At 49.9% G+C, this 20901-nt stretch overlaps 1 protein-coding gene across 7 annotated transcripts in view; it reads left to right on the forward strand.

Moving 5' to 3' along the window:
• NCK2 (NCK adaptor protein 2) overlaps positions 1–18396 on the forward strand; it is a 136239-nt gene extending 117843 nt beyond the window's left edge. For 6 of the 7 annotated variants that reach the window (XM_032651981.1, XM_032651986.1, XM_032651985.1 and 3 more), the window contains exons 4-5: positions 622–1331; positions 17155–18396. In XM_032651981.1, coding sequence (XP_032507872.1) covers positions 622–1331; positions 17155–17349 — 905 coding nt within the window. In that variant the 3' untranslated portion in view covers positions 17350–18396. Of the gene's footprint in view, positions 1–621; positions 1332–14800; positions 15684–17154 lie in introns of those variants that run through there. The other variant, XM_032651987.1, reaches the window with a different exon arrangement.
• The last annotated feature ends 2505 nt before the right edge of the window (positions 18397–20901 follow it).

Here is a 20901-nt window from a genome sequence, read left to right on the forward strand (position 1 = left end):
GGAAGTCTCTGCAGTGTTGAAAGAAAAGAACAGGAGGAAGGAGGGGTATGGGTTTCCGCCCAGTGGGGCCACTCCACTGCCAGGTGGCCCCGGGAGGGCACTGAGTGTCCTCGGATGGAGGAGAGGGTGCTGGCCTGAATACAGGCCAGCCCTGAGGGGTGCTGAGAGCTGGGGCGGCTCTGCAAGCTCATTTTGTCCAGCTTCCCGTCCAAAACGCCTAAGACGTTTTCTGTCCTGTCTTGTTTTTTTTTTTTTTTTTTTTTTTGGTCTTTTGTAGTAGTGGCACAGGGATGCTCTAATCATTTTCAGACTTTACAGTTTTATCCTCTTGGTTTGCTGGTGCTCTAGCAGGTTTTTGAGGAAAGCAGAGAGATCGGTTTTGGTAATAACCAGCTTTTAGGCATTTAGCCACTGTCACCTTCTCTGCTGGTGAGTGGCTGGTCACCAGCCACGGGACCCAGTCCGTCCTATATCAGGTGCAGGTGCTGCCTCTTGGACCAGGCCCCGCCCTGAGCCCTTGTCGGGTCGCCCGACGCTGAGCCCCGTGCCCGCGTGGAGCCCATGCCGGGTCCCCACGCGCTGAGCCCTGTCCCCGCACTGAGCTTTGCCGTGTCTCCGCAGGCCTCGGCAGGACCCGCAGGAAGACAAGCGCCCGCGATGCATCGCCCACACCCAGCATGGACGCGGAGTTCCCCGCCAACGGAGGCGGTGCCGACCGCATCTACGACCTCAGCATCCCGGCCGTGGTCAAGTTCGCGTACGCGGCCGAGCGCGAGGACGAGCTGTCGCTGGTGAAGGGCTCGCGCGTCACCGTCATGGAGAAGTGCAGCGACGGCTGGTGGCGGGGCAGCTACAACGGGCAGGTGGGCTGGTTCCCATCCAACTACGTGCTGGAAGAGCTGGACGAGGCGGCCGCCGACGCGCCCGGGGGCCCGAGCCTGCGGCCCGGCGCCGCGCTCAGCAACGGCCAGGGCGCGCGGGTGCTGCACGTGGTGCAGACGCTGTACCCCTTCAGCTCGGTTACCGAGGAGGAGCTCAACTTCGACAAGGGCGAGACCATGGAGGTGATCGAGAAGCCCGAGAACGACCCCGAGTGGTGGCGCTGCCGCAACGCGCGCGGCCAGGTCGGCCTGGTGCCCAAGAACTACGTGGTCGTGCTGAGCGAGGGCCCGGCCCTGCACGCCGGCTCTGGCCCCGCGGGGCCTGCGCGCGCCGGCCGGTTCGCGGGCCGCGAGTGGTACTACGGCAACGTGACGCGCCACCAGGCCGAGTGTGCGCTCAACGCGCGGGGCGTGCAGGGCGACTTCCTCGTCCGCGACAGCGAGTCCTCGGTGAGTGCGGGGTCGGGGGGGGCAGAGGGGTGTGCCCGTGTGTGTGCACGCGTGTGCGGGTCTGTGTGTGTTATGTGCGCACGTGTGCGTGTGTGCACGGGGCGCGCGGGGCGGCTTGCTCATCAGGGACAGAGAGTCCTCGGTGAGTGGAACGCGCGAAGGAAGCGGAGAGTACGTATGTGTGTGCGTTCGTGTGCCATTCCCTTCTCAGGTGTGTGAATGGCCTCAAACAGCAAGGGTATTTGGGGCTCATGTTAAGAGGGATGAACACAGTTGGTCTGTGTTCTGAGACCCCCCCGCTCTGCCTTGGGCTGAAATCCGCCTGGACCGCCCGGCCTTAGCCGCACCTCTTCTCCGGGAGGTGCGTTCTTGCAGACGGCACGGTAAGTACGGTGTGTTGTTAGCTTCTGAAGGTTTGCTGCCTCTTGACTGAGATCACCCCTGTTCTGTCGTGCAGACTCAAATGTCATTCTCTCCCCTGGTTTCCCCGTTAATGACCCCGTCTGAGCCCTGGCGGTTGACCTTGTTTCCTCTCTGGGTCTGAGACACATCAGATGTTCTCAGCAAGGCGGGCACCCGGTTTCTGACACAGCCTTTTGTTGGTTGGTTGGTTTTGCTTTTTAAGCCGGGTAATCCTCAGTACATCTCTGCCTCAGGCACCACTGAGTTGATTTCTGAAAAGCTTTTAAAGCACTTAGGAAGAGAACAGAAAGGGAAAAGACAGTTGTTGAGAGAGAGGAGTATGTGTGTGTGAGCAGAGTCGGCGGCGTGAGGCCTCTCGACTTGGAGCAGATTGGTTTCCAGCACAAATTCGGAGGTCTGTGTTTCAGGTGTATGGCCGAGCCCATCTGGGGGAACTGGGCTGTGTCACACGAATTAGCCTTTTTGTGTTTTCATTGTGGAGGTACTACTAAACCGATTTTGTCGATCCCTGCAAATACACCTTCCAGAGTGAGTCCCCCCGAAAGGAGAGTTTTGAAGATAAAGTCCAGTGTCATTTACTTTGTACTGGTTCCCGCAGACTTCAGCTTAATTTTTAATTTTTTTTTCTTTTTTGGCTACATTGGGTCTTCGTTGCTGCACGTGGGCTTTCTGTAGCTGCGGCGAGCGGGGGCTACTCTTCGTTGCAGTGCGTGGGCTTCTCATTGCAGTAGCTTCTCGTTGCAGAGCACGGGCTCTAGGCATGCAGGTTTCAGTAGTTGTGGCACGCGGGCTCAGCAGTTATGGCACACGGCTTAGTTGCTCCACGGCATGTGGGACCTTCCTGGATCAGGGAACGAACTTGTGTCCCCTGCATTGGCAGGCGGATTCTTAACCACTGTGCCACCAGGTAAGTCCCAGTTTAATTTTTTAAACGCAACCTATAAGACTGGTAAGCTCGTGCTATGTACTATAATTGTTGTCTTCTGAAAAGGTTGACACCACAATAAGTAAGTGCGTAGTCAAGGTTCCTGTTGACTGATCTGGGAGGAGTTCGAGGCCCCAGAAGTGATTTTCCCCTTCAGAGAGGGGGGCCGATGTGACGGTGGTGGAAACTGGCCCCCCGATGGTGGCGGCGGGTCATGGAGTCAGCGGCGCCTGCCCTGTGCTTGGGCAAACGCACAGGGCCTGAACTTTAACTGCATCTGAAGTCTGAATACTGGGCCTCCCTGGTGGCGCAGTGATTGAGAGTCTGCCTGCTAATGCAGGGGACATGGGTTCGTGCCCCGGTCCGGGAAGATCCCACGTGCCGCGGAGCGGCTGGGCCCGTGAGCCGTGGCCGCTGAGCCTGTGCGTCTGGAGAGACCACAGCAGTAAGAGGTCCGCGTACTGCAAAAAAAAAAAAAAAAAAATGAAGTCTGAATACTGAGCTTTTCTTTGCTTTTTTTTTTTTAATTTTAATTGAAGTATAGTTGATTTACAATGTTGTGTTAACTTCAGGTCTACAGCAAAGTGAATCAGCTATACATGTCCATATATCCCCTCTGTTTTATATTCTCTTCCCCTATACAGGCCATTACAGAGTATTGAGTAGAGTTCCCTGTGCTATACAGTAGGTCCTTATTCATTATCTATTTTATATATAGTAGTGTGTGTATGTCAATCTCATTCTCTCCATTTAGCCCTCCCCCCTTTATCCCCTGGTAACCATAAGTTTGTTTTCTATATCCGTGACTCTACTCCTCTTTGGTAAATAAGTTCATTTGTACCTTTTTTTTTTAGATTCCACATATAAGCAATACCATAAAGACAAATATCATATGATATCGCTGAGGTTTTCTTATCCAGAGTTGGTGGTTTCTGGCAGGACATCACGTTAAGTTGTTCTAACGTGAGCTCAGCTCCGTGCACAGATCAGGGCGGAGGCTTCAGAGAATCGGGTCCGGAGCACTTCCAACCCTCCTGAGAGAAACTCAGAGGAAGCACCGGTTACCCGATCACAGTAGGAGGTGATCAAGGGACAGGTACGATCCGAGTCGAGGAGTATTGTCTTGATTTAGGAATGTTGGGTTTGAAGAGATGTCTTAGAAGGGAGAGGGGTGAAAGCAGCCTCCCAGTGTGGAGACAGTGCCCCACGTCCTTCTGTCCGGGTCTGGGCTAGGGGCCAGTCCTTGGCAGAAGGTAGAGGGACATCGCTGGCTTAGGGAGGACCTGTCGCTTTTCCATGGGACACACATGCAGGCAGTGGTCACTGTCTGATCTCGGGACCGAGTCCTTTTGGAGGTGGAGGGGTACTTTATCTGGCCTCCATCCTTGAAGAAGCTCCAGTGTCACATTTGATTTGCATTATTAGAGAAAAAGCTAACTTTTTCTAAATCATTGAAACATTAATTGTTTATATTTTATTTTAACCATTTTTTAGGGGAGCCTTTCCAAATTTTTTTCCTTCCGTTTTAACTTAGAAAACCAAGCTCACGACAGCTCCTCGTGTGCTGGGACCATTGATTCCCGGGGCAGAGGAAGAAGGGGTTTGTTTGCTGGGACCTGGTCAGCTCTGCACCCGTGGTGGCATTGGCTTGGGCTGAAGGCCGCCAGGAGGCCCGAGGGTGCGCAGGGCCGCTTGTGTCCTGACGGAACTCGCCGTGACATGGCGCTTCCTGCTCTTCGCGTGCCTGCCTTGTGCCAAAGGCATGCTCAGGGGACTCTCAGGCGTGTCGCTGCTCTCATCCTGAAGAGCCACGACAGAGAGAGGCCGGCTGCGCTGTCTTCCTGCTCGTAGCCGGTCCGTGCTCAGCTCGTCTGCAGCAGCGAGGAGCCGTCCGGATGTACAGATGGACAAGTCCATTGCCTATTCCTTTTCCGCCGTCCACCGCCTCTGCTTCCTGCCACTGTCTCCCCGTCTCCTTTCCTCCCCTCCTTTGTCTTTTCTTCTGTTCATTTTGGCATCTCTAAGGTGAGAGCCTGGCCTCCAAAGCCACCGCCAGGCCGGTGTGAGCCCTTAGCTTCATAATCTTGCACGGTTCTGGGTCAGCGTTCCTGCCGGACTCAGAGGCATCCCCATTGAATTTCCTTTCCTTCACTGTGGTCTGTGGGCCAGGGCTCGCCTTGGGTTGAGGGAACTGCAGGACCTCCTCTGTAAGCACAACTTTTTTAGAGTGCATCTTCAAGATGTGTTTCATCTTTAAAATATCCTGAGGGATTCCAAGGTAAATAAGCTCAACTCTTGCTTGATATTTTGCATTTAAAAATATTTCATATTTTTCTGTTTTGAAAAGTAAAAATATACCCAGCTCTGAGTCCTGGGAAATCTGTGCTTGCAGGGGATGGATACGGGGGGGAGGGGGAGGGAGGGATGTGCGTATTTCAGAAAAGCAAGCAAAACTTTGGCATATCCTGCAACATCCCGGGTCAGTGATATGCTGGGTGTTTCAGAGGTATCTGTTAGACGTGTTTTATCAGTCAGTGAATGAACCGGACCACCCTGCTTTGGCTGTCCTTCCTGTCCTGAATCTTAATATCGACCGTTCTTTCTTCATCTTCTCTCTCCCCCTCCCTTGCTCTCCTCCCTCACCTGCAATTGTCATTTACCCTCAGCAGCTAAAGATGAAATGATTTGGCTTCTTCTTCATATTTACCCATCATACCTCCACCTGCTAATCCAAACCTCATTAAATCTATAGCAAATTCAAAATTCCTACCTGCCTTCTGATACTCATCGTAAATCCTTCTATATTTGTTCAGTCTTATCCTGTGGATATGGTTAGGAAGCTGTGCTTACGATGGAGCGTAACCAGTAACTAGATTTCTGTGTGCTCTGTAGTGTGCTCTGTAAGTGGTCGGTGTTTTATTTCTTCCATTACTATAGGAAGTGACAGGTTACAACTAGGATGAGGTCTGCAAAGCATCAGCCTGTGCTATAGGAAGGCATCCCGCCTTCAGTTCTTGAAGGTCTATACCCAGCAGAGTTTTTGGAGCAAACGGTGATTCGTTGGTGAATTTTTTGAGGAACCGCAGTCTGTTTGCCACTGCGGCTGCACCACTCTACCTTTCACCATAGGGGTTCCAGTTTGTACACATCCTTGCCAACAGTTGTCGTTTTGGTGTTTTTGTTTTCTCATAATAACCAGCCTCATAGGTGCGAAGGGATGCCTCACTGTGGTTGCGATTTGCATCAGCACAGAGCCTTTCAGTCTCAGCTGCACTCTTGGCCTATTTGTGGGTGTTTCTCATGGCGCTGTTACCAAGCAGTTCCTAAACGTGGCCTCAGTAGCACTGCAAGAGCATCACAGAGAAATAAAAGAGTCGCCCCACGGAGCTCATAACACAGATAGCTGTTTTATCATTCTGTCAGATCACCCTCCCTAGTCGTGCAATAGAGCCTTCTTTTAGTTTTATTTTATTTTCTTATTTTTTGGCCATGCCACACAGCACGTGGGATCTTAGTTCCCTGACCAGGGATCGAACTTGCACCCCCTGCAGTGGAAGCGTGGAGTCTTAACCACTGGACCACCAGGGAAGTCCCAATATAGCCTTCTTTTAATCAAAATTGATTCCCTGTCTGTACTTACACCACAGGCTGTAAATTGATATGTATATATATATATATATATATATATATGTATATATAATATCATTTATTATTGATAAGTCACTCCAGGCATGGCATGGCCAAAAGACAGAGAATGACAAGGGCAGTATTCTAAAAGTCTGTCCTCCGAGGTGTTCCCATTAGCTTTAGGAAATGCATCTGGGGACGCAGGGAGGGATAATCACACGTGCACATACTAACTTACAAATGGACCGTAAACACTTCTGTTGAAAGATTAGGTAGATGGACTTGGAGGGCCGTACTGTGTTTGCTGGTCGATTTCTCTTCACTCGTGTAAACAGGTTTATTTCGGAAGCTAATGAGAGCAATCATATTTGATCATGTCACCTGTGGGATTGGCTTTAGGCCTATAGAGTAAATATTTCAGAGACACGTTTATAGGAGAATAGAAAATGCCAGTCAGAAGGCAAACTGATGTAAACACAAAGAGGAGAGCTCCTGTATAGAGAAGGAGTCAATTTTGATGAAAAAAGCCTCTGCTGGACGGCTGGGGCTGGTGGTGATCTAATGGGTGATGGACCTGGAAGGCCACTTTTCTGAGATTAGAACCGGGAGAGTATTGATGGGCAGAGTACAATCTGCCTTCAGCCCCCTAGCTCTCAGGTTTCTTTGGCAAAGGAGCTACTTCTCTGGACAAAAGAGTACCTTCCTTAAAGAAGCAAAAAAGAGAGAAAAATTTCCATGTACCAGACAAGGGGGAAAGAATGATACAGCTTTTGATAAGAAATCGACAAGGTGACCCCTCTTTGGGGGCAGAGAGAGCCTTAAATATTTGTATCAATTGTTGGTGCTTGAAGACCAGCATGACCAGAAATCCACCCAGCGCCCACCTGGGAGGCTCAGTAGACCACACAAGGGGCACTTCTATTCTCATCTTGCCCTAAAATCTGAACTGAAAGATATGTGGACATTTTAAGGTTATTAAAGACTCAGGAGGGCCTGGGAGCAAAGTCCCTGCTTCCTCTATTATTTCTTCACAGCCATGTGCTTAGAAAAAAATCATATGAATACCTAGGCTACTGGGGATGGAGGATGAATCAAAGGATATTATGGACTGTTCTCAGTGCTCCTTTTTTTTTTTTTTTTTTAAATAACTGGTGATGAGAAAATCGTGATTAAATCTTGAGTAAAGGAGAGAAATATTTGACCAGGGAGTCTACCTTATAAAAATATAGAGGTGCTTTTCAGCAAGTGTTTGAAACAATGGATCAAGTTGGTGAAGCTGTAGAAATAGTATCAAAGATGGTATAATTTGGTTTTCCTTTCTAAAAGTTGTTGTGAGCAGAAATTGCAAAGAGGTAAGATGTAAGAATTACCTGAAGGAACGAATAGAGGAAGAGATGCTCAAAATTGGAGATTCACCTGTCAGTGCACTTATTGAGCACCTACTGTGATCCCGGTGTGGAGATGTGGAATTCAATCAGGTTCTAGTACTCAGTGGGATTATATTCAAATAGGCACCTAAAACCTAAAAAAAAAAAAAATAGTGATAATAAAAGCCCTGAGAGAGGGTGGTTTTTTGTCAGTCTATCAGCTGTCCTCACACTCCCCTTGGAAAATGACTTCCTAAAATGTCAGATGAGTGAATGACTTAAACTAACAGATAATCCTTCAGAACCCCAGGTTCAAAAACTGTGAGAATAGAAAAGTCAATTCTTCGAAGGACAGTCCGAGGAAGGAGAGAACAAGAAGTGATGTGATGTTTTGAATTAATTTGAAAAGTTAGCGCCGTATTCTGCGAAGAGAAATACACCAAATAAGAGAAAGGGAACCATGGGGAAGTTTGGACAGTGGGAAGAAGCAAGAAGATGGGATTGAAGGGAGGACGGAAGCTAGGTGTTCCAAAATTGGAAACAGGTACAGGACCCAGCCTAGGTTTTAGTCCAGCCAAGACAACTTTAACAAAACTCCCGTGGTGGTTTAAAAGATGTCCACAAATCATCTGATACCCGTCCTTTCAAAGGGTGGAGGTGACGGCTCCCCGTCAGCAGGGGCGTGGGCGACTCCCGGGACTGGATCGTACGTGCGTGTGGCTTTGCAGCATCTGGGACCGCTTGATTTGTGGGGAGCGGCCGCCATGTTGTGGAGGTGCTGAGGCAGGACCGTGGGGAGGCTGCGAGACCAGGGACGGAGGCCGCCGAGCGGCTCATGCGAGCGGACCACCTTGTATGTGGACCTGCTTCCCCAGCTGGGCCTTCAGATGACCGCAGCCTCAGCCCGTGTCTTCACTGCAGCCTGATGGAGCTTGGTGGCTCCAGGTCAGTCAAGGTTTAAGGTACTCCCAGATTCCCAATTAGAAATTGTTATTTAAGCCACTGGGTTTGGGGGAGATTTGTTACACAGCGGTAGACAAATAGTACGCGTAGCCCAGGTAGAAAACAGGACCATAACAAGATAGGAGACAACAGGAACTGAAAATTAAAGTTCAGGAGATCGTGCTTTGCCCTTTGTGTTCAAAGAGAGAACAGACAGGTGGCTTTCATGTCAGCGATGTTCCTTTCCTTCTGCTGAAACCCAGGAGGAGACTTCAGAGGTACCAGGTGGCAGGCGTAGGGGTCTGTACAGCCTCAGTCACACCATCTGTTGAGTGCTTATTATGTATCAGGCCCAGTTTTTTCTCCCAAATATATAAAAATAAGAAGGAAGGAGCGTCTCCCTCAGAAAGCTTAGAGCCTCGTAGGAGAGCCACGTGAACAAGCACTGATGCCAGTGACCAAGGTGCAGTGCGGTGTACTGCTTCTGTGATAGGACGTAGGCCTCTTGTAGGTGATGTGGAAAGTATGTTCTCTGGAGACTTTAATTGAAAGACGTTTTAAAAAATCGACGAGATGCTGATGGCTGTCTTTATAAAGCTTCATAGAAGGAACTTAAAGAAGGGCCACTAGGTGACAGTTTTGCTTAATACCTCCCCAAAGATGTTGTGCTTCTGACATTACTGTAGTTTATTCAACTGCCCCAGTCTCTTCCCAGTTTCAGGAGTTATCTCTGTTCCATAGTTGCAAAAACTGAAGAACTGTTGGGAAACTTGCCCAAGGTCTCAAAGCCAGTAAGTAAAGGAGCCAAAATAGGAGAGCAGGCAGCCTGGAAATGGAGCCAGTGACTCAGCTCTCCTGCTTCTCAGCAGCACGACTGTGGTGGAGAACTGGGGCCTGGATGGGTCACTGCCTGCCCGTGTCACGTGACCATCTGCTCATGGTGGACTGGTTCCTTACAGACTGAAAACAGCTAGAAAAGCTGGGCAAAAGGTTGAGACAAACACAGAGCAGCAGAGAAGTAGACCTGCAGTAGTCTGTGGTGCTGGGGGGAAGAAATGGGAGGTCAGGGCCCCCAAAAGTCTATACACTGGGATCAGAGGCAAACTGGGAATAACACCAGACTGTAATCAGTTACATCCCTCATTGAACTAAGGAGCCCTGCCCACCCTGGGTGCAGAAGCAAAGCAAACCCTCTTGGAGGACAGTAATACCATTGAGAACCTCAAAGTGTCTCTTTGATTTTATTTTTATACACAATATGTAGCATTCAAAGAAAAATTACCAGGAGACAAAACTAGACCAAAATCAAAGCGGGGGGGAAGACATTAGAACAGACCCACAGATTTCGAGTTTTTATTTTATTTATTTATAAATTATTTATTTATTTCTATTTTTGGCTGCATCGGGTCTTCGTTGCTGCGCACGGGCTTTCTCTAGTTGTGTTGAGTGGGGACGACTCTTCGTTGCGGTGCGCGGGCTTCTCATTGCAGCGGCTTCTCTTGTGGCAGAGCACAGGCTCTAGATGCGCAGGCTTCAGTAGTTGCAGCATGGGGGCTCAGTAGTTGAGGCACGTGGGCTTAGTTGCTCTGTGGCATGTGGGATCTTCCCGGACTAGGGTTCGAACCCGTGTCCCCTGCATTGGCAGGCAGATTCTTAACCACTGCGCCACCAGGGAAGTCCAGATTTTGAGTTTTGAAATGCCGTCTTTAAGATATATGGATAAATAGGTTCAAGAAATTCAGCAAGATGAATGTGAGCAGAGAATTAGAAGTAATAAGGGAGAATCAAGTGAGAATCCTAGGACTAAAAAACACAGTAACTGAAATTAAGGACTTGGTGGGTTTACAGCAGATTAAATGCAGCTGAAGAAAGGATTAGTAAATAGGAAGATAGCTCAGGGGAAGAGAGATTTTAGGATACACATGCAAAAAAATAAAAGGACAGAAAATACAGAAAAGAGCATAGAGATTTTGCTACAGACCGAACGTTTGTGCGTTGTCCTTCCCCCCCCAACTTCCCGCCTTGTTAAATTCATAGGCTGAAGCCTGATCCCCAATATGATGGGATTGGGAGGGAGCCCTCTTGAATGGGATTAGTGCCCTTATAAAAGAGACCCCAGAGAGCTCCCTGGCCCCTCTGCCACATGAGGACACAGTGAGAGGGTGGCTGGCTGTGAACCAGGAAGCAGGTCTTCACCAGACACTGAATCTCCTGGCTACTTCACCTTGGACTTCCAGCCTCCCGAACTGTGAGGAATACACTTCTGTCATTTTTAAACCACCCAGTTTACGGTATTCTGTTGTCGTAAACAGAACTAAGATTTACAGGACCAAGTGAGAGGTTTAACATACATGTAATTGGTGTCCCCAAAGAGGGGACGTCGGGGTGGGGGTGGACAGGAGGGTGGAGCCGTGTTTGAAGAGGGATGTGCCCCTGCCCCGTGACTCACTAGTGGCCGAGCCTAGTCTTCCAGTTTCAAGTTCAGCACCTTTAGAACATCTTTCATTGTGACATGTAATACACAAAAAATTTTCATTTAAAAAGTACTTGTTGAACCCAGGTCAGGAAGGTCAAAAAATAAGACCCAGGTCAAGGTCAAGAGATAGGACGTTGCCGGCCCTCTGGAAGCTACTCACATACCTGTATGTGCTTCCTGATTGCACCGCACCTCCTGCTAGAGATCACTGCTCCCTTTCACTGTGAGCTGGTCGTTTTCTTTACTGTTTTAGACGTATGTTTGTGTGTTTGGGTTCTGCCTGCTTCTGGTTTGTCAGTTGATATCGCACTGTGGCTGTTCTTACTTTCTTCTTTTGTCCACACTTTGTGAGATCGTTCAGTCCGTGTTGACGCATTCATTTTGTTGTGGGATGAAGTGTCCCCTCCTGTGTTTCCTGACTCCTGCGGTGGACGTGAGGCACGTCGGCACCTGGGGCCAGCAGGAGTAGTCCTGCTGCACCTGTACACGCTCCTCTGAACCCGAGCACGCCCTGGGGTGAAACAGCCGGGTCCTGGAGAAAGCGCGTCTTCAGCTTCTCGATGGTGCAGAGACCCTGTGTCCAGGCCCGCAGCAGTTCTGGCTCGTGCCTCCACCACCGGGAGGGGTTCCCGGTACAGCTCTCTCCCTGCCTCGGAAATGAGCGTGGCTTGCTGGCTCTGGATGAGGGACTCACCCTGTACCCAGCATGGGAGGCGCACGGCACTCCCTCGTGTGGGCCTGCGTCTCCAGGTCATTCGCGCCCCAGCTGCTGGGCCGGTGGGTTTCGGTCCTCTTTCTCAATGCAGACAGGCCAGCAGACACCTGTCACGGTTCTGTGACAAGCTTAGGGTTAGAGCATCGCTGAGTCCTCCCGCCAGCACCCCCCGCCCGTGCAGGTGAGTGTGGCTCCCGCCTCCTTCACTCGACTCCCCAGAGGCTGTTTGGGAGCTGAGCCTGGAAGGATCACAGCCCTCGTGCACAAGGCCAGTGGGGTCGACTTCTCAGGGATCGTGCGGGGCAAGTTCGTTCTGGGTCTGGAGCAGCCGCGTCTCCGTCAGATCCAGGGGACCGGCTCGGTGTGAAGGGAAGAGAGTGCCTGCTGTCCCTTCTGGGGGCTTCCCCACAGGGACTGTCTAGAGCAGGGCCTGACTTCTCAGGACAGAGTCAGAAGGGCATCCACCGCCTGGGGGTGAGCTTGGCCCTTCGGAGCCGCCTCCTTCGAGAGGCTACTTCGCCCGTAAAGCTCATTCCTGTCTTGTCCTCGTGGCTCTGAGCATTTGAAAACACTTCTTCTGGTGGTTGGCTCAGAGCCCACTTCTCCAACTGCATCAGCATCCCCCGGAGGGCTCATGAAACACAGATGGCTGGGCCCCGCCCCAGAGCTGCTGAATCAGGGGTTCCGTGGCGGGGCCTGAGAATTCGATCTTTCACCTGACAGATTCCCAGGAGGTGCTTATGCTGTGGTCTTGGGAGCTCAGTTTGAGAACCACTGATCCATTTCATCCTCAGGCTTCGTTTAGAATTTAGTGGTAACACGTAACAGTGCATTTTGGTACATAGATTGGAAAATGTACTCCTGCAGAATTGAGATTTCCCCAAAGGTTCAGCAGCCCTGCTTGACATAAATTTAGTTCATTCTATGTCCTTGACTTCAAGGTTTCTACTCAGGAGCCCACAAAATTAAAAGTTACTTTCTCTGCTGCATTGGTTTTACTGCTGTAATGCACGTACACACGTGACACGCCGTGATGTTAAATGAAGGAGCTTAAATTAAAAACAAATTCAGAGTCGTCTGTTGATCATGGGGCTTAATTAAAATTGAGCCTATCACGTGCCGACTCTGACTGACTCACCTACTCCCTCCGTACGATGCCACTTTGTCTGTGAATTGATTAAAGTATCTCTAAAAGTAGCTCAGTGCCTGGCTTGTGCTAAACTATAAAACTGAAGTCGCCTTCTGTCTTTATCTGAAGGCACAGACTTATGGCACAGAATGTATATGCTTATAAAAACTAACAGATGCTCGAAACTAAACGTCACTTCATAAAAACCTGAAGCCCCAGGAGAGAGCCGAGCGGTCCCTAGTGTGTATGTGCTGCTGGACCCAGGGGCGTGGTGACTGCCCATGGAGCTTCTCCTTCACCCACCAGGACTGATCGCCGTGTGACAGTGGCCGCAGGGCCAATGCTCTGGGCCATCCTGTGCAGAGCATCTGTCGGGCGGTACCTGTTTTAGTTTGTTCTATTTTCAAAACCGTATACAACATGCAACTTGGGCGGGAATACTGAAAACACTGAGGCCAGCTCGCATCCATCGTGTTCAGTTTCCGGAAGATAGCAGTGATTTGAGAATTGTGCAGGGTGATTACTTAGAATGTCCTTCTGTGCTGTTTAGCTGGTTGACAGGGTCATCGTGACATCAGCGTTCGTGATGATTCCTTTTTTTTGAGGGGCCATCCAAGGCCCCTGCGCCCCATCCGCACTCGCCCTCCTGGGCTGGCTCAGAAGATCTTCACCCCATGGTGATTCATTTCTAAGAGATCAAGTTGGGGAAATAATTTTCAAGTTCTGTGTCTCCTTCCCCACCTGCTCTGGGCCCCTAATCCTCTAATGGCCGTGATTCTGAAACTAATACATAGCCCAAGGCCTAATCAGAGATAAAACTTCCTGGGTTTCCTCCAAGTCATCAAGCCCTGGGTTTAGTATGGAGATAAGGTGAGGTTTTTCCCTTAAACATTTGTTTTTATTTGGTCGGTTTGGGGCAAAGGGACACACAAATACAAACTATATATCCATGTGTCTCTGAGATGCGTTTCTGCCGACAGCTGTGACAGGTGGCAGCCCGCCCCAGAGTTGGATTTTCTCAGACCCCCATTTCCCTGAGTTGTCATTCGTTTATATGGGGTGATCTCTTGTTTTGCAAGATTTGCACACCTTAAATCAACGGTTTGCAGAGTCGTCGTAAAAGCCAGTGGATGGGGGCGGGGTGCTTGCTGGTTTTGTCCTGATGGGAGGGATGCGAAGCAGGGGCCGGGCTGGTGGGTGCTCACCAGCAGTAAGTTGCTGGGTTTGGAGAAAGGAGGCAGCCTGGTCTAGGAATCCAGTTTAGACCTGGATTATCCGGCTCCCACCATCCGTAGGGCTCCCTGCGGAACGCAGCCGTGGATTAGACGCGGCCCCTCCCGGCCTGCCGCGTCAGGACGCCTTCTGCTGGACAGTAGCCAAGGTGGGCAGAGCTAATCCGGTTTGGATGGGGAGGCTTCTCCAGGGTGGTCAGCTTGTGAGCTGAGACCTACAGGAATGGTCAACCAAGGAGGGGGACAAAAGCTGGCTCAAACCACATGAACAGGAGCGAAAATGGGACTGGGGTTGGGAGGGGCATCCGTCTGTCTCATTGGTCGGATCTGGGAAAGCAGGGACAGGTGACACAGCCCTGGTGGGCCGTGGTGGGTGGCTGGGTTTTATTCTGAGGCCACTGAGGGAGGCCAGTGTCCACCCTCCTCTCCCTCAGCCACGCCGGCCACTTAGTGCCTCCGGAGAGGCAGGACCCTCTCCCTTTCTTCACCGACGTCCCCCCTCCCCTCTTCAGTGCTCACCCACCAGCGCGCGTCTCGGGCCCAGGTCCGGTTTCTGTGGAGGCCTTTCCTGACCTCCCGCCCCGAGTTTAAATGCCCTGTGCCACCTCAGTACTCTCTCCTTTCTCTCTGCAGAACTCGGCACAATTTGCGCCTATGTACCAGCTCCTTCTTTATCCGTTTCCCCCACTGGATGGTCACTTCCAAGAGAGCAGAAACCCATGTAGAGCATACATGCTGTGCTGTTATGCACACGCAGCCAGGGCATGGCCTGTTTGGTGTGAGTCCACGTTCAGTAAATAATTGTTTATCGAATTCAGCAGTACTTTTTTTCCCCGGAGAATATTCCTCATTCAATGTCTTACCCTACATATTTTTCAATAAATGAGACGAAAGACTAATTTTAATAAAAGTAGTAATATCTTTCTAAAATATAATATATTCACATATACGTAGGGCACTGACATAATCACAAATTTAAACATTTCTCAGTAAAATCTCTACATGAACCATAGTATAGCCGCCTCTGGGATACTATGAACCATGTTAAAATGCAGCCAGAATTTTCCACTGCTCTTAAAATATTTATTTTTAAATAGCTGAGAATTAGAAAAATTTAAAAATTTTAAATTGACGTATCGTTGATGTACGATATTCTGTAAGTTACAGGTGTACAATGTAGTCATTCACATTTTTAAAGGTTATACTCCATTTACAGTTATTGTAAAGTACTGGCTGTATTCCCCTTGCTGTACAATATAGCCTTGTAGCTTATTTTATACCTAAAGTGTATACCTCTTAATCCCCTACTGCTATATTGCCCCTCCCCGCTTCCCTCTCCCCACTGGTAACCACTAGTTTGTTCCCTATATCTGGGAGTCAGCTTCTTTTTTACGTTCGCTAGTTTGTTGTATTTCTCAGATTCCACATGTAAGTGAGATCATACAGTGTTTGTCTTTCTCTGCCTGACTTCTTCACTTAGCATAATGCCCTCCGAGTCCATCCACGTTGCTGCAAATGACAAAATTTCATTCTTTTTTATGAATGAGTGGTATTCCCTTGTATATATGTACCACATCTTTTTTATACATTCATCTGTTGACGGACACTTGGGTTGCTTCTGCACCTTGGCAATTGTAAATAATGCTGCTGAGAAATGTTGGGCTGCATGTATCTTTTTGAATTAGCATTTTGGGGTTTTTTTTTTTTTGGATATATACCCAGCAGTGGAGTTGCTGGGTCATATGGCAGTTCTATTTTTAGTGTTTTGGGAAACCTCCCTACTGTTCTCCACAGTGGCTGTACCAATTTACATTCCCACCAACAGTGCAACAGGGTTTCCTTTTCTCCACGCTCTCTCCCAACATTTGTTATTTGCGTTCTTTTTGATGACAGTCATTCTGACAGGTGTGAGGTCGTATCTCCTTGTGGTTCTGATTTGCATTTCCCTGATGATTAAACGATGTTGAGCATCTTCTCACGTGCCTGTTGGCCACCTTCATTTCCTCTCTGGAAAATGTCTATGCCGTTCGTCTGCCCATTTTTTTAATTGGGTCGTTTGTTTTTTGATATTGAGTTGTATGAGCTGTTTATATATGTTGGATATATATAAATAACCCCTTATTGGTCACATCATTTGCAAATGTTTTCTCACATTCAGTAGGTTGTCTTTTCATTTTGTCGATGGTTTCTTTTCCTTTGCTGTGCAAAAGCTTTTAAGTTTAATTAGGCCCCATTTGTTTATTTTTGCTTTTATTTCCTTTGCTTTAGGAGACAGATCCAAAAATATATTGCTGCAATTTATGTCAGAGTGTTCTGCCTATGTTTTCCTCTCGGAGTTTTATGGATTCCAATCTTATATTTAGGTCTTTAATCCATCTCGAGTTTATTTTTGTATATGATGCTAGAGAACGTTCTAATTTCATCCTTTACAAGTGGCTGTCCAACTTCCCAGCACCGCTTACTGAAGAGACTGTCTTTTCTCTCTTGTATATTCTTACTTCCTTTGTCGTAGATTGATTGACCATAGGTGTGTGGGTTTATTTGGGGGCTCTCTTTTCTGTTCCATAGACCTATGTGTCTGTTTTTGTGCCAGCACCACGCTGTTGGGTGAACTTCTAATAGTGGTAGAAGTTAGAGAAAGTGAAACTTCTAGCTGCTGCCTGTATAGAAATCACTTTTTACAAATTCAAGAAATAGCTTGGGGAAATGAAGACTTAACAGCGGTTAACACTGATGCTGTCCATTCCATAACGAGTCTCCAGTTCTGAAATAACGAAATACATTTAGCACCGAAACCCTACTAAGCAAAGTGTCAGTTTTCTTCACTGCAGAACACGAGCATCTCAGCCGACCTCTGGGTCATTGTAAAGACCAGGAGCCGCCCCGGGCATGGACGCAGAGCCCGGTGCCCCGCCCCCGGCCCTGCTCGTGGCTCCTGGCTCGTGGCCCAGGGCCGGGTGGTAACTGGTGTCCTCTTTCCTCTGCAGCCCAGTGACTTCTCCGTGTCTCTCAAAGCATCAGGGAAGAACAAGCATTTCAAGGTGCAGCTGGTGGACAACGTCTACTGCATCGGGCAGCGGCGCTTCCACACCATGGACGAGCTGGTGGATCACTACAAGAAGGCCCCCATCTTCACCAGCGAGCACGGGGAGAAGCTCTACCTCGTCCGGGCGCTGCAGTGAGCCCAGTGGACGCGCCCCGGAAAGGCGCCCCGGCCCGGGCCCTCCCGCAGGCCCGCTCCCGGTGGCCGCCCCGTCCTTGCTCTCTCCAGCTGGTTTCCCTTTCTGTCCGGGTCGGTTCGTTTGCCATCCGCCCTCCTTTGCCGTCCCAGGCCCTCCTGGACGGTTTTGGTGATGGGGAGGTGAAAGGGGACGAGTCAGACCACCTTATTCCTTCTCCGTGGGAGCCAGCCTTAGTCTGTTCAAATCGCTCGTGCCAGCCAACCCCCCCTCTAAAGACATCGGGCGCGGTTTGGATGCACCAGAGCCGCCCTTACTTCCGTGAGCCACAGCGCACGTGACAGCGGGGCCGGGCCCTGGGTGGCACCTGCCCAGGGACCACCTGTCCCGGTCCCGGCATCCCTGGATCTGTGTCATTTGCGTTCACACAGCTCCCAGACTCTCCGGGGGTGACCCCGGGCACTCGTAGCAATACTGGAACCAGCGGGTGAGACGGGAGGGAAGAAGCTGTCCAGTGCCTTTGGGGCTGCACTTGCACTAAAGAAAAGAGGTCCTGGAAAGTCGGTCCGGAGACTCGGAAAGACAGAGGTTTCGGGAATGTTCCCCCAGGATGTGCCATCGGCCTCTTGCCCTTCGGCTCGTTTCAATCTCACAATGATGTATTTAACTCTCAAAGTAATATGTATCTATAGCCATTTGTTGACACTAATACAGATGATTAAGGAAAGCAGCTGATCTTTGGGAAAGGGGAGCGACCAACACTTCACACACACACACATACACTATATATATATATATATATATATAAAATTTGCTTTACAGGGAAATTTTTCAGGGTTTACAAAAGGATATGTGATTGGTAGTAGGAGATACAGAATGTTTATGAAGAAATTGCATTTTCTTTTTTCTTTACATTTGAACTCCTTTATAGTTTAAATCTACACTCTTGAGATGGGCACATTCCTACAGCTGAGGAAGGGGGTCTTGAGACCTCCTAAACTTGCATACTCAGTTTTTTGGATATTGTAATAAAAAAGTATTACGACACGACTCTGTGTGTGTTCGTCTGTGGCAAAGCTCGGACTCAGCGATGGGACAGGAGCCCCTGCGGCCTTTCCGGAAATGCTCAGTGCCCGAAGCGGGGAGCGCTTCTAGAGAGGTGTTCTAACAAATTTATTACTTGTGTGCTTTCTTTTTCTACCGCCGCATTTTTGTATCTTGAAATGATTTTAATTAGAGCGACTCCAAGAGAAACCGGAATCTCAAGCTTGCCTTTACTCTTCCTTTACTCTTTGGAAATTATCTGTTAAAAATATTTCACCAAACTGTCGTCAGCTAGCCCTCCCTCCCCCAGCTTTCCTCTCCCCCCTCCAGCTTTCCTCTCCCCTGTCCCGCCTGCCTTCCGTGCGCTCGGGAAAGCCTTTGTCGAGCCCCCAAGGGCACTGGGCACCGGGAATACAGAGCCACAGGGCACGGCCTTGGCGCCCCCATGGCTGATCACGGCTGATGTGTGCTCAGCGCTCCCTCTGGGCCGGCCATGGCATCCTCGTCCCAGCTGCTCGAGGCCGTCCTGGGATCGTCCCCATCACACAGATGGAGAAGGTGAGGGACAGGTGATCGCACGGGGCACGGCTGGTGCCTCGTGTGGCAGGTGACAAGCCCAGGACTCTGGCTTTGGGGCCATGCCCTCCCAAGAGCGGCCGGGGAGGCTTCCAGGAGAAGTAAGGTATGTGGTGAGAGTTTCAACTGAATCTGCCATTCCTGTTCTCGGTGAGTTCATTGTATCTTTAGTTGTTGCCTTTGAAATTAGACATCTGGTGTCTGGGACCTGAGGTTGGGGGCACCTAGTTACATAAGAATAGAGCTCTCCAGGTGAGTGAGGCAGACCATCACCTTAGCCAAAACAGGCGGGTTCTGGACGTTGTCATGGAAATCCCACTTCCTCCCGACTCTCTGATCTGCCTGCTGTGTGTACCACGTCGACATCACGCGGGAATCCCTCTACACCGTGAGTGCCTGGACAGCAGAAACGCTGATTTACACAGCAATTCAGGAGGAAACAGTTAAAGGACACACTACAGACACGTTTTGGCTTCAGGAACTTCTTTAAGGCTTATAGTTGCCATTGACAATTATTTTTAATCTCAAACGACCGTGTGGGAGTCTCCAGCTGCGTGGGGCCGATCAGGATTCGTATGTATGCGCTCCGGGACATATGCGCTCCGGTACGTCCTAGCACCAGGTGGGCCAGCGGAGCGTGAACTGCGAGTCCCAGTATGAGCCTGTCGATAGAGTGGGTGCGGGGGAGGGGATGCCAGGCGGGGTCCCCGTGTGGTTTGGAGTGTGGACCACCGACGCTCTGTCCAGGTGGCACTTGTACCATCACCTCCCTGCCTGGCCAGAGATTTCCTGGTCAAATCTGGTTTCGCCGTTCCCTTGCCTCTTTGCACAGACAGCAGAGGACAATAAGGTCGCTTCTGCTCATCAGTCTGCATTAAACGTGCCTTCATTTTCCACTAACGGCCTGTGAATTACAGTCTGGAGCTACCAGGCTCTTCACGAGTGGCTTTTGCCAAATGCCATTAAATCCTGTTTCCAGGAGCTAAAACTGTCCATCTTCTCTTCCAAAGTGCCTCACACATTAAAGTCTTAAATTGTAAATTAGAATCTTTGTATCTCCTGAAACTCTGACATTTCCAAACAAAGCATTTCTGGTGCCTTACAGTTTTGTCTTTGGTTTCTGTGTACTGGCTGGTTTATAATCTACTCTTTTCGCCATTTCTACCGCCCAGCGCCAGAATGCCAGAATAATTTTTCAAGACCAAAGTTCAGAACTGAGAGGATAAAAAAGCTTGAAAGTATTCTTTTAAAATGCTCCTTTTCAATAAACACAGGTCTAGTTTTGGCCAGTTGCTCACTAGAATCCAGCATTATTCATCTGTGAGTGTTTGATTCACGTAATTAACATCATTTCCGCTCTAACACCTGGCCCGGCTGCCCTCTGCTGTCCGCAGAAACAGCCTCCCCTGTCCAGACGTGGCCGCTCTGGTGGGAGTGCTGGGTCATCCTTCTTGGCCCCATGACTTCAAGCGAATTATCCAGCCTTTCTGAGCGTTTGCGCCCAAGTCAGTAGGGCTGCTTCCACCTCTGTACCGCGGGTCGTGCGGGGTCAGCTGGGGTGGCGCCCTGGACAGGATCGCATGCTGTGGCCATGACCACAGGGGACGCCAGCCAGGCCTCCATGTGTCACGTGACCCGCGTGACCCTGCCCTCGCTCCCCGTGGGCTTCCTCAGGGGCCCCACCCAGAACTCTGGCCCCAGGAGGCCCTCAGGGAGCGTGGTCCTCAGCCTGCGGTCTTAGAGCCAACCCGCCCCCTCTCTTAGAGCTCAGCCTCATCCAGCGTTTGAAGACGTGCTGCTCCAGCCAACTCCTCCTCCTGGAGCTGCAGCCCCAAAGCCACGCTCGACCGCATCCTCCCTTGGGTAGCTGACAAGCCCGCATCCCTGGAGGTCACCTCTCTTGAGGGGGACACCCCTTGGTTTTCTCCATGTTAC

This window comes from Phocoena sinus, chromosome 13, assembly GCF_008692025.1.
Source record: "Phocoena sinus isolate mPhoSin1 chromosome 13, mPhoSin1.pri, whole genome shotgun sequence".
NCBI classification, from domain to species: Eukaryota; Metazoa; Chordata; class Mammalia; order Artiodactyla; family Phocoenidae; genus Phocoena; species Phocoena sinus.